This window comes from Monodelphis domestica, chromosome 3 (genome assembly GCF_027887165.1).
Source record: "Monodelphis domestica isolate mMonDom1 chromosome 3, mMonDom1.pri, whole genome shotgun sequence".
Taxonomy (NCBI): Eukaryota; Metazoa; Chordata; class Mammalia; order Didelphimorphia; family Didelphidae; genus Monodelphis; species Monodelphis domestica.
Window position 1 is genome coordinate 187,750,654 of NC_077229.1, and position 14,338 is coordinate 187,764,991.

General features: G+C 34.0%; 1 protein-coding gene across 7 annotated transcripts in view; it reads right to left on the reverse strand.

The window, feature by feature from the left end:
- Positions 1-14,338, reverse strand: part of CNBD1 (cyclic nucleotide binding domain containing 1) — a 634,668-nt gene that overhangs the window by 257,858 nt on the left and 362,472 nt on the right. For all 7 annotated transcript variants that reach the window (XM_007488069.3, XM_056823346.1, XM_007488074.3 and 4 more), the window contains 2 exons: positions 12,354-12,499; positions 451-650 (listed from right to left, as the gene is read on the reverse strand). In XM_007488069.3, the coding sequence (XP_007488131.1) occupies positions 451-650; positions 12,354-12,499 (346 nt within the window). The remainder of the gene's footprint in view (positions 1-450; positions 651-12,353; positions 12,500-14,338) is intronic.

The following is a 14,338-nucleotide window of genomic DNA, read 5'->3' on the forward strand; positions in this document are numbered from 1 at the left end:
TTTCCTCCAGTTCTTAACGTTATGACTTTCAGTTTCCTCATCTACAAAATGAGTGAAATAAGCCAAATGGATACTCAAAAATTTCTTTAGTAAAAGATCACTAGGCAGAGATAAATGATCAAGTGAGTTTTAAGCCCTAAAAGGAAACATATATTGTTTGACAATGAAAACATTACCTATGGTATATGTTTAATTCAAATATAAAAACTTATAAGACCATGTACAATAATGAGTCAAAAAAAGCTCACACTGGTAGTTTCAGACATATAAGTGTTATAACAAAATTTAAAATTCAGTAATCACTGTGTAATCTGTAGTTTCAGAAAAGAAAAAAAAATGTTCACTAATCCAGTTCTATCAAAATTATTATTACCTCATCAAGGAGATCTGAAGTTGTGTATCAGGACAAGTTTAAACTATTTCATAACAATAAATGAATAAAGTACTCACTGACATTAAGAATGGATATATAGCTTCATAATCTGCCATTGCATCCTCCTTAAAAGAATCTTCTTTTTCTACAGATTCACATGGCGAGGGTGTCAAACTGTAAAACTCTGAAGGTTCTAAATGAATCATTTTTTTGTACGTTCTGCACTGTGGCTGGACAGTGCCTCTCAATATGACATAAAAACCATCATGTGCAACTACTGAAAGAAAATTAAAGAAAAAGAAATTGAATATTAAACTTTAATTTTCCAGGTCATCTCCTATGAATGTTGAAAAGGAATGAACATTTATGACTATTTTATTTTAATTTCTTTAATTATCCTATATAAAGCTATTTATTTATGCTATTTTGCTATGTAATATCAATGGTACTCTTTCAAATAGGGACACAGAAATAATTCAAATGATTGTCTAGAATGCCAATGATGAAACTACCAGAGAAGTGTTGAGATTAACTGAACCATTAACTGTTAGTTGACCTTATTTTACTGTCTTCTGCTCTGTGAATCTCCAATACTCATGAAAGAATAATTTTCAATATTCTCCCTTTTTTTCAAGGCCAAATTCAGGTGCTAATTTCTATGCAAAGCCTTTCCCAATCTCCCTGTTCCAAGTTAGCTATTAGTGATATTTCCCTCCACAAATCTCATATTCCTCCATTTGCCCCTTAGTTTGTGTTAACAGTCCCATTCTCTAACTCACATTAGACTGGAAATTTCTTGTCTTGCATCAGATTACAAGCTCCTGGAGGGCAAGAACACTGTTGACTACCAGGGGGCTAAGAGAGCCATGATACAGGATACGAAATGCCAGCCTCGCAAAAAATGACTTCAAAGTCAAGCTCACCAGCTGAATGACCATGCATAAGCTACTTACTCTTTCCCCCTTTGTCCTTATCAACATAATGGTGATCATCATTCCACTAGTTACCTCACAGGATCATTGTGAGAAAAAAAATGTGCAACTCTATATCATTCTACAAATGCGAATTAGCATTATATCAGGAGACTATATTATAGCAGAAGACTGCAACTAGGAGACACATAAAAGTCAGATAAAATGATTTAAAGCTGTAGAATGGAAATGAGAAGTTCAATGGAGGCAGGAGACACCAGATAGAAGCTGGTTGGTAGCATGGGTAGCTGTGTTACAAAGAGGACCTCAAGAAAGATTAGTTTGGACTATGTGGTCTCTTAAGTCCCTTCCAAGTGTGAGCTTCTATCTCTGAATGATACGTGCAGCTTCCTAAATAATAAAATAAAAAACTCATTAAAGCTAACCTGTTTCTTCCAAACTCTGTTCTCCATTCAGTGATAATATTTTGATCACATAAAACAATCTGCATTAATACCTGTATCATTAGCCCTTTCCCCCAAACCAAATACCCATATGAAAAAGTCACCTTTCCTTAAGAAAAACTTTAAGGAATAAAATTAGTGGTGAGAATGTCCAGACAATAACAAAAATATTTGGGGTCACTATTATTACTTAGTCCTTCAATTCATGCATTGTATTAATTTAATTGTCTAATTTTAAAAATTATATTTTATCACAAAAGTGTTTACCTAATTATCTCTACCTCATACTGGCCCTCTATGATAAGAACAATATTTATTACATGTGAACTATGACATTCTACAAAGGTAAGAAAAAGTTAGAGCTTTAATTGGACTTGGGGAGTGTCTATTATATTGAAGTAGCTCCCAAGGTACCTTTGGTAAAAAAACAAAATTAAATTAAAATAAAAATAAGGCAGTCCATATGGAATAGGAGCTACTTAAACTTTGGTAAATTTCATACCACTCTTTAGTCAACACAGATGTCTAAGAGGGCACACCACTGTGGCAAATGAAGAAATTACTGGGATGTCACCAAATGAATTAATGCTACATCTTTACTGAATATCCTTTCCATGAAACTGTTAAGGAAATTCATTTTATTAAAGGTTATACGGTATACAAGTATCTCTCTTCATTCCAATCTTAAGTATGAACCACCAAACTGGACAGAGACAACTTTGGCTCAGAACCTACTTTTCATGATCATACAAAAGTGAAACTGTTGGAACTTCAGATATGAAACCTTTTCTTTCATTTTAAAAAATAAATAAAATGTATAAATAGTGCCTACTGCAGATTATTGGAGTTTTTATTTTTTGTTATTAATATAAAATTAAGATCTATAGAACAAAGATAATTGGATGCATGCAGCTCTGCTCTTGCCGAAATTTTAAGAAATGTAGTTAACCCCTCAGGCTCTTAGCATCATCATCTTTAAACTGAAAGAACTGAACTAGATGGTTCCTTCTTCCCACTTTTCTAGCTCTAAAATTGTTTCTTAGTCAAAAAACATTTACCTTGACCACTAAAAATTATCTTAATGTGTGTTCTTGGATAATGCATTACTGAAGTGATTTTCCACTTAAATGATTAAATGTTTGAAAAAATGTACATATTGTGAAACAATGCAATGAGCAAATAAGCTTCTGGGTATTATGCTTTAAGAAAAAAAACCCTACTTCATGTTATTGCAGATAAAATTATTACATAGCTTGCACAAAAAAGTTATAAATTAACATTTTATTGGAAAGACTATAAAGCCATATACAGGTGTGTGTATATATACATATATATGTATTTACATACCCACAAATCTATATGTATAAACACATAAATATATATATATATGTATAAACACATAAATATATATATATGTATATATATACATATATATATATATCAGCTTGGGAACACAGAGGATAGAAAACTGGACATAGAGTGAGGAAGATAGTAGTTGTGACCCTCAGCAAGTCATTTAACTCCTACCTCAGTTTCCTCAACTTTAAAATGGGGATAATTACAGCATCCACCTTGCAGGATTGTTGTGGGGATCCATTGTATAATATTTGTAAAGTGCCTATAGTAGTAAGTGCTATCTAAATGTTTATTCCCTTCCCTTTCCCTTATATATGTACAATATAAGAATCATGTATTATATAATACAAAATGCATAGTACATAATATATCCTCAATATATTTTATATATGTATTATATATACATAAATACATTTAATTCAACAAGCATGTATTTGTTATCTACTAACACGCTGTTTTAGATCCCAGGGATCCAAAGACAAAAATGACATAATTAATGTCCTCAAGTAGTTTACATTATATATTCTACATGTATGTAGATGAATAAAAACAGAAAAATAAATTAAATGAATAAAGTAATTTCTGAGGGAAGGGAACACCAACAACCAAGGGAATCTGGAAAGACTTCTTATATTCTTGAGAATTTTAAAGGAATGGAGACAATAAAAACAGAATTATGTAGGAAAATATTCAAAAAAGTTCTGAAAAAAATGTGAGATTATAAAAAAAGCAAAATGTATCTTTTAGTGCCTTTTCCAGGGCACATTTCCTATTCTAATTTCATGTTCCCATTCTCATATGAGTTGTAAAAGTGGTCATAGACACAGTAATATAGCATCATACATTTGTACCTTATGCTTTCAAAGCACGTTAAGAACATTTTCCTATTTGAGCCATACAATTAATTTATATGGTACACATAAAATTAGAGTAGATGAAAAAATTTTAAAGATTTTTACAAATACAGCAATTAAAGCTGAAATGATTAAAATGATTTGACCAAGATTTTTAGGGTCATAGTTGGGACCAAAAGTGAGATTTTCTGTCTCCTCTATTTCTAGCATTCTTTCTATCATACTGTACTGCCTTCATGATTATGTGCCTTATTTTTTTAAGATATCACATTACTTAGCAATATTAAAGACAATTAGGTGGAAAAATAAATAAACCTAGTGTATAAACTAGAAAAAGAGAAGATCCAATAAAGTGGAAGAAGAGGCATTGAGACAAAAGCCAAGAGAAAGCAGAATTACCACCCCAAAAGAAAAAAAAAAACAGAGAGAGAGAGAAAAGAAAGTATCCAAGAAGCAAAGGTCATCAACACTATAAAATTTTATGAAAAAAGCTAAGAATTTTTAAGGACCATTCAATCTAAGAGTTCAGAGAATATTGTTAAATCTGGAGACAACCATTTCTGTTAAATGATAAAGCAGATTGTCAAGGGTTTAAAGTGATTAAGAAGAAAGAAGGTAGAGATGTGCTATAGTTTTCTCAAGGAGTTTAGTTGAGAACAAAAAGGGTGATAGAGCATGATAGCTAGAGGTGGATTGGTGGTATCAAATCCCTTAAAGTTGGGGGAGAAATGAGTGATCTTGGAGAGCAGAGAATGAAGCAATATACAGTGAGAGATGAAAAATTAAATAGAGCATGGGGATATAACTGTGCTCTCTTTTAAAAAAAACTAATTTTAAATAGTCAGAGTATTGTCAGTCATTTAAATTACTTCCAACTCTTTATGATTCATGTTAGCTTGGTAAAAATACTGGAGTGGTTGGTCATTTACTTCCCCAGTTCATTTTGCAGATGAAGAAACTGAGGCAAATAGGGTTAAGTTACTTGCCTATGGCCACACAACTGTTAAGTGACTGATGCCAGATTTGAACTCATGAAGATGAACCTTCCTAACTCATTTAGCTGACCATGTTCATGGTTTTATATATGTTACATACATAAATACTTTACATTCAGTATATATGTAACAAATTCACTATTTAATGAAGCCATTATCATTTGGTGTATAGAAATGAACTATAATTGAATGAAAAGAACACCATATATTATGAAATATTATAAAGATATGAGGTATTTATGATATTCAATGGAATAATTTCAAGAAAGAGAAAGAACTTTCAAGTTTCAGAACTGAAATTCATTTTAAATTTATTTTTGTGCATTTTTCTTTGTCAACTGATATTTTGCATAAGAAAATGATTTTCAGTTTCATTCCATATGTTATATATGTGACATGTATATAGCATATATATGTAATATATATAATAGTATTCTTTACCACAATAATGTTCAAATTTAGTGTGTCTTTAGTAGATGAATGGATATTTCCTAGAAAAGGTAAATTATCTGAAACTATACATGTATATGGCAAAATGAATTTCTCCTATCTTAGATCTAAATAAAAAGATCAGCACCCCCTAGTTTTAAATAGTTCTATCTTTTTCTTTATCTTTATAAAATGAACTTTTCTTAATCCTCTCATTTATGCCACTTTCATAAAATAGATACCATCTTCTAGAGCAGTGAAAAGATTAAAATTTACATTATATATTTTCAGGTCAGCAACACACTGAGGATATATAACACTCAGAACTACTAGACTGTTGACAGATAACAGAGGGAGACTTACTCTAATCATGTATTTTACAACAGAACGGTTCCAAAACTAGAATAGATCGTAAAAGCTGTGGTTGGTTTCTATTATCCATCATCAGAGCAATGACACTTTGGGTTATCCATCACAAGAAGAATGACATTTAACATTATACATCATCTTTGTGATGGCTCTCTGATGATGTACATCAAAAAAGTAGTGTTTCTTTGGTAATTCAGTATTGCACAAGTTTAACTTATAGGAAACTAAATCTTTGCTCAGAGAAAAAAAAAACTTACTACATACATGCTCCTCATAGGCAGTGTCTATTTTCATCTTTGTAGCCTCAATGTCTTGCTCATTGTTTTGTGCATAATAGGTGCTTAATAAATATTTTTTAATGGAATTGCCTTAAGAGACAAAGGAACTCATTCCAGATTGGCAAATACAGTATTAACAGGCACATATCTTACTATCCACAAACTGAAATAATGTTTTTGTTTTGCTAGTTTTATTTCTGGGAGATATATGTCCATGGTCAGACTAGATTATGATATCCTTGGTAGCCAGAAACAGGTCGATACATTTCCCCGGGGATGGGATCCTATCAGATATTCTACCACACTTAGATTATATTTAGTTACTACTCAGGATGACTTGATGAATATGAACTGCAAGATATAAACTTTGGACAAATTTAAATAAGGATTCTCACACTAATATGTAGGCTTAAATTAATTAAGGACATATTAGTAGCTACTAAAAAGGAAGACTGAATAAGTGTTTTTTGCACAGATTTAGAACATTTTACTTAAATCAAAATGGCATGAAAGTGAAAAAATGAAATGTTAGAAAAGTATTTTAACTTATATGAAATCTTATGATCAGTCAGGTCTGGGATGGAAGAGAGTGATTGTACATTTTAAAAGTGGAATGAGATGACATATGAGAGAGTGGACTTTCCATCCCTATTGTTCTGTCCCAGAATTTTGCAGAGTTCAAAACCTCTGAGGTCCCTTCTCTAAGAATCCATTTCTTTGTTAAATTGTTGAAGAAGATCCACTCCCCAATAAGAATCTCCAGAAGCTATTAGAGAAGGGTAAAAGATTAGAAGTCATCTTTGGGTTATGTCGTAAATAAAAATATACTTGTCAAGGGAAGCCTAAGCTACATTAAACCTGTGCTAACCATAGAAAAAGATTTTATTTCATTCTTCTATTATCAAAAGCAAATTATGGTAATTGATGAAAATATTGATCATTTTCACTGCATGTTGATGAAAACTGGCAAACTATGCTTGAGATTGAAGCTACTTATTTAAATATGATTTATTTAGGCCTTGGGAAATGGAAATTTTTTGTTTAATTAGAGTAAAATTTTGTAATTTCAGCAACACAGAGAATTTATACTGTCTGAAGAGATATAATATTCCTTAAAAAGGCTGCCCAAGAGTTTATAAAAATTTATCAAATGTTAGAAAAAATGGAACAGAGAAGTAGAAAATATAAAATCTTTTAATAAAAAAGGGAAAATAATCCCCCTATCATATTTTCTTTTCCATTTCCTTTCTGGATTCATCTATCAATATGAGTAGGCTCCATCCTAGCCCTATTTAATCATCATATTTCACTGATTTTTTCTAGTTCCATTTTAAAATATTTTTTTAGAAAAGGACTGGTAATATTTGCCACAAATTTTATGTAATTTTTCTAACGTCTATCCTCTGATGGTGACACTCTCATAAAAGATAAAAAAGGCATCAGCAACAGGTGGAAAGAACACTTCAGTCTCAACCAACCCTCTTCAGTCAACCAAAGCGCCCTTGACCAGATCCCCCAAAACCACTCCATTGAACAACTTGATGTCCCTCCTTCAATAGAGGAAGTCCAAAAAGCCATCAAACAAATGAGTGCAGGCAAGGCACCCGGTAAAGACGGGATCCCAACCGAGGTGTACAAGGCCTTAAACGGAAAGGCGCTCCAGGCATTCCACATAGTGCTGACCAGCATATGGGAAGAGGAAGACATGCCCCTAGAACTCAGAGATGCCTCCATCGTAGCTCTATACAAGAACAAAGGCTCACAAGCAGCCTGTGACAACTACAGAGGCATCTCACTACTCTCCACAGCTGGAAAGATCCTCGCCCGTGTTATACTCAACAGACTCCTGTCATATTTTCAGAGAAGAACCTGCCTGAATCACAATGTGGCTTCCGACCAGATTGCAGCACCATCGACATGGTCTTCATGGTGAGGCAAATGCAGGAAAAATGCCTTGAGCAGAAGCTGAGTCTCTACATTGGCTTCATAGACCTGACAAAGGTGTTCGACACAGTGAACAGGGATGCATTGTGGGTGATCCTCAGCAAGCTCAGTTGCCCAGCAAAATTTGTCAAACTGATCCAACTCTTTCATGTCAACATGGCAGGGTTAGTCCTATCTGGTGGAGAGACTTCTGATCACTTCAACATCTCCAATGGCGTGAAACAAGGCTATGTCCTCGCTCTGGTACTATTCAACCTATTTTTCACCCAAGTATTACAACATGCTGTGATGGATCTAGACCTGGGCGTCTACATCAAATACCGACTGGATGGCTCACTATTTGACCTTCGCCACCTGACTGCAAAAACAAAGACAACAGAGAGACTCATCCTGGAAGCTCTCTTTGCAGATGACTGTGCTCTCATGGCCCACCAAGAAAATCATTTCCAAACCATTGTGGACAGGTTCTCCACCACAACAAAACTGTTTGGCCTGACTATCAGCCTCAGCAAAACAGAGGTCCTATTCCAACCTGCACCAGGGAGGACAATGAACCAGCCATGCATTACAATCGACGGCACGCAGCTTTCTAACGTCAACACTTTCAAGTACCTGGGCAGCACCATCGCCAACGACGGGTCCCTAGACCATGAGATCAATGCCAGGATCCAAAAGGCCAGCCAGGCACTCGGGCAGCTGCGATGCAAAGTCCTCCAACACAGCGGTGTAAGCACTGTGACAAAGCTCAAAGTGTACAACGCAGTGGTCCTCAGCTCGCTCCTGTACGGTTGTGAGACATGGACACTGTACTGGAAGCACATGAAACAGCTGGAGCAATTCCACCAACGCTCCCTCCGGTCAATCATGAGGATCTGATGGCAGGACCAAATCACCAATCAGGAAGTCCTCGACAGAGCCAACTCCACCAGCATCGAAGTCACGGTCCTCAAAGCCCAGCTATGATGGTCTGGACACGTCATCCACATGGACCCACAGTGAATACCAAGACAGGTATTCTACGGTGAACTGTCAGCTGGACTCAGGAAACAAGGCCGACCAAAGAAAAGATTCAAGGATCAGCTAAAGTCAAACTTGAAGTGGGCTGGCATTACACCAAAGCAACCAGAACTCGCTGCCTCTGTCAGAAGCAGCTGGCGAACCCACATTCATCATGCCGCCACCACCTTTGAAGATGAGTGATGTCAACATCTTGCCGCTGCATGTGAACGCCGACACCAGGCCACAACCGCAACTCCCATAACAACTGGCGTCCCATGCCCCATGTGCCACAAACTGTGCACCTCAGTCTTTGGACTCCAAAGCCACATGAGGGTACATCAATAGATGATAACGCCCAAAGACCACAGTCATTCTCGATCACCGAGAGACTACTATATATATATTCTTCTATGCCTAGGCAAAAAACATTAGTCTAATTTTCCTTTTTAGTAGTCATGAGTGTATCTTCAAATAGCCCAAATATATACCTTTTGAGACTGACTTGTTGACTGATCCTGTACCAATATGCCATTGGGCCTTAATGCTTCTTTCATCAAGGAAGTTTGTTTCTCAGTATCATTTTGGCAAAATGATCAGTGTGTTAAACTTAACTTTTTTCAAAGTTTATTTCTGATAGTTCACATTTCTGAGGTGGAAAACAGTCATCAAGATATTTTAGGTACTAGCCAAACCTATTTTTAAGTATCTGATAGTATTTCTGATAATATACAGATGTTATTTAGAGAGATATGCACAGACCTAGTTCTGGCTATCAAAGATATTATAATCTAATCTGGCTAAGTTCATTCCTCTTTTGGGGCATATAGCTATCAAAATAATAGAAGCAGTACAGAATAATTGGTTGATTAAAGGAAATTCAACAAATATTAAGGGTTTACTATTCATGAAGCAAAAAAGAAGTCTAGGATAGTAGAAGAAGGTTGTCTTTGGAATCAGTAAACTTGGCCTCTAACCTATACTACTCGCTCTGTAATCAATCAATGATGATCCAGCCGACATCCCAGAAAACATTAAATACTAGGTATTGCAGACGATTGGTGAAAAGTTTCCATATTGGGAGTCCCTTAGAGAAATGAAATCACAATTTTAGACCACCTCATTCTCCCATTGCCAACAATGTTTAAGGCACTGTTTTAGGGAATGGGGATAATAATAGTAGGATTTATATTGTATTTTAAGATATGGAAAGGTTTTACATATATTCTCATAATAATAATATCATTTATATAGCACTTTAAAATTTGCAAAACATGTTGCAAATATTCCTTCATTTTGTTCTTACAACCCTGGGAGTTAGGTGCTATTATCACACCCTTACTTTATAGTTGAGGAACAGTCAGAGTTAAGTGACTAGCCCAGGAGTATGTGGCTTAAATGTCTGAGGCCAGGTTGGAAATCAGGTCCTCCTCCTGACCACGGTCCAGAGCTCTAGCCTCACACCAATCCTGCAGAGTATAGGATATAATTATTACCATTTTGTAGATGAAGAAGCAGGCTGAAATGGTCATGCTGATTCCAGGTCCATAGTTCTAGCTGTCCTACCTTCTATCTGCCTCTTTAGAATGCAAATGAGTTCTAGTGACAGACTTGTTACTGACTTTAAGACATTGGGGAAATCTTTTAATGCACTGATTCTGGGTTTCTCCATTTTCTCAAGATGCCTTGACTGCTCTAAGAGAATTCAGTAAAACTACTTTGATCACACTGAAACAGTGGTGCTGAGAAACAAAGGAATGTTCATTATATATTGTTTCTTTAAAAGGATGAATCTAAAAAGTTTCTATAGCCAGAAAATGGGCAAGAAGGAACATTCAGTGGTTTGGAAATGCACTAGAGACAGCAATTATCTCAATAATTGATTGAAAGACACCAAGCGATGAGTAGTTGTAGTAGGGAATTCTTTAAAGAAGGGAGCCTGGATGAGTGAGTGAAGTTTTAAAATGGATTTTTAAAAAGGAAGGGAATACAAATATTTAGGGAGGCTTCTTGTTGTGCTTTCAAATGAATGAAAAAGAAGTTTGAAAAAGGTTAAGTACTTAATGAATTCACTACTGTGATACTAAAGTGGATCTTAATATAGCTATAATTCCAGTGCAAAGAGTATCTGGAGGAGCTCAAGGGAAATATTCCGATTTAGACAGGTATAAGCCTTGAGACTTCTGTGTGAAGATAGTTAATATTGTTTGAATGTTTGAATGCATGTTCTTATGAAATCCAAATTTAGATTTTTATTGCTTAATGAATTTTATTAAATTTATATAGATTTAATCAAAAAGTATATCTATTAAACTATGGCAATTTGATCATTTGTATTATCCCTACATATAGATCAGAGTTGCAAATCTTATATGAATTGCTAAGAAATCATTTAAAGATAGAAATAATTTTTCCTTCTAAATATACATTAAATGGCAGAAATAATTCATCTTATTTTAAAACCTACTCAAGCTAATATCAAAATAATCTTAAATATAAATATTATTTTATTGGCTTATTTGTTTTTCTTATTTTTCCCCTAAATATTTATGATTATACATTTACTGCTTGTGCTTAGGACTAATGGAACAAATTGTAATGGTGTAGAAAGCAGTGGAGATGAAGTAATAGGGAAATGAGTTCAAAACCTGTTTCCTTTACTTCTTAGCTGTGTGAACTCAGGCATGCCAATTCATCTCTTTGGTCCTCAATTTCCTCAGCTATAAAATGAAGGGACTAGTGTAGATTACCTCCAAAATCCACTCTAGCATTGAATATGATTCTATAGGTAGAATTGAAGGTAGGGGAAGAAGGAGGTGAAGCAGCATTCAGAGAAAGCAAAACTTTAACATTGGATGAAATTAGAGAAGATATCAGATAAGAATTTAATTTTTAGAACAAAGCTATGAAAATAGGTAAAATTTTCTAAAAATGGAGAAGTATTTATTTTCATATGAAGTAAATGATTAATTGGTACAAGGGGAATTTAGAATTATGTGTTTTTTCCCGCAAGGAAAAAAATAGAAAGCCAGTATCATTAGTTGGCCTTGACAAAGGGATTCAATAGATTGAGATTAGGATCAGATGATCTTCCTTTCTGAGCATTTGATGCTCTGCCAAATAATCTCTCTTGCTCTAGTTATCCTATTTATTCACTAAATAAGCTGAAGCCAATTATGTATTGCTCACTAAATTCATATTAGAAGAGGCAAGTGCTAAAAATAGGAATGGCTCACTTTATCTAATTTATACATTTAATTGAACTTAATATATGAATAAAAGAAGAAAATTCTTTGGACATTAAGCAGCTTGAAATGCTAAAGCATTATGAAATCCTAGAAGTCAAACTGAGAAAAATATTTCACCCATACTTTATGCTATTACCTGTGCTACCTTTTGACCAGGTTTCAGCAGTGATATTTTGACTAATTGACTTGAAATCTTCTTGCGTCAATTGGGATGCTAAATCAGGCATGGTAATCATCATTTTATATACAAAGTGACGTTCTCCACGAGTCCTGTACATGGGGCTGAAAAAAAAATGATAGCTGAAATGTAAAGTAGAGAAATTTATAACCTTTTTATTGTGCCCTATTTGGAAAAAATAATGGTAAACTCCCATGTAGAAAGGAATGCAAAGAACTTCAATTCAATGAAAAAAAATAGTATAGAAAATAATAAAAATCCATAAACAAGCACAAGAAAAATGGAATGAAGTAATACCAAAAGAAATATCAAAAATAATGCTATGAAGAAAGTATTAACATATACATGTATGTATGTAAGCATTCTCATATACATATACACTATATTCAGAATAAATGCCCATTTTTTTTTACCAATATTCTACCATTTTGTTTGGCTCTGAGTCATTTATAAATGAGTGTCTTATAGTGGGCAATATGCAAGCAACATCATATGTGTGTATATAACAAATGACATGCAAGTAAGAAGCAAAGCAAAGAGTCTCATCAAGAAAGTTTATTAGATGAAAAGAAAATAAACTAATTGCTTAATGAGATCTAGGGATAACAAGCGGAGTATTTGAGGGCTCCTTTTGCTAGTAGGAGGCATTGAGGAAGGCCTCTAGAATATTAGATGAACTACTCTGGCAAACCTATTGAAGCACATAAATGATACTTATACACATATAGGGAGGCATGAATGACTTACAAACTACATGATGGAAAGAGCATTCAATTAGGATAGTCTAAAAATTCTTATATTGTCTCTTCTTGATCTGTTTTCAAGATCAATTACTTTTCTAATATTTCATATTTTTTTCTTTATTCATTTTTAAATTTAGGTTTATTTTTTCTTATTGTCTTAAGAAGTTATCAGCTTCCTCTTGTTCAATTCTAACTTTTAGTGAATTATTATCTTTGGTGAGATTTATGAGATCACAGAACCATATGAGTCAAATTGCATGATTAAAAAAAATGAAAAGAAAACCTGAATAGGCATGAATGAAGAGATAGTATCTTATTTTTTCACAGTTAAAAACTTCTTCCACCTAGGAAGATTAAAATTCTTCAGTGACAAGAAACTGAATGATCCTCATAAAAGCAATTTTAGAGAAGCTAGGTGGTACAGGGATGGAATGCCACACCTGGAGTCAGGAAGATCTGAGTTCAAATCTTACCTCAGATATTTTACTAGATAGGTAAGCCTGGGGAAGTAACATAACCCTGTTTGCCTCAGCTTTCTCATCTGCAAATTAATCTGGTGAAGGAATTGGCAAAGCAATTCAATATGTTTGCCAAGAAAATCCAAGAAAGGTCACAAAGATTTGGACATGACTGATAAAGACTAAACAACAACTTCATAAAAATAAATAATTTGCTGAGGTTCCCATAGTCAGTAAGTGCTAGAGGAAGAATTCTAAACCAGTCCTTCCAGACTTAAAAATTCAGTACTCTAAACACCACCATCAAGTTGAATAAAATAATTTTAGTGGTTACTTGAAACAAAAGGAAATCAAACAATACTTTTTGTGTGTTGATAAGTCTGATATAAATTACAAAAAAAAAACCCCACAATATTTCAGTATTCCTTAATCTTAACCATAATCAAGCTTCAAGGAAAAGAATAATGAGCCATATTGTTCCTGCTTTTAACGTAATAAGCATGGCATGCATGCTCTAAGCTAACATTTCAAAACTGTATGAAAAGATCCTGAGGAAAAAGTGTAATTGCAATAAAAAATACTGTGCAAGTAATGACCCAATTATATCATATACTCATCAATTCTCATAGTAAAACTCATCATCTAGAAAAAATAATTCCATATACTAATTATGAAACATATATGAGTTAATTATGCTTTTTTTGGAGATTATAGTAGTAATACAATTATTAGTTGCACTGCC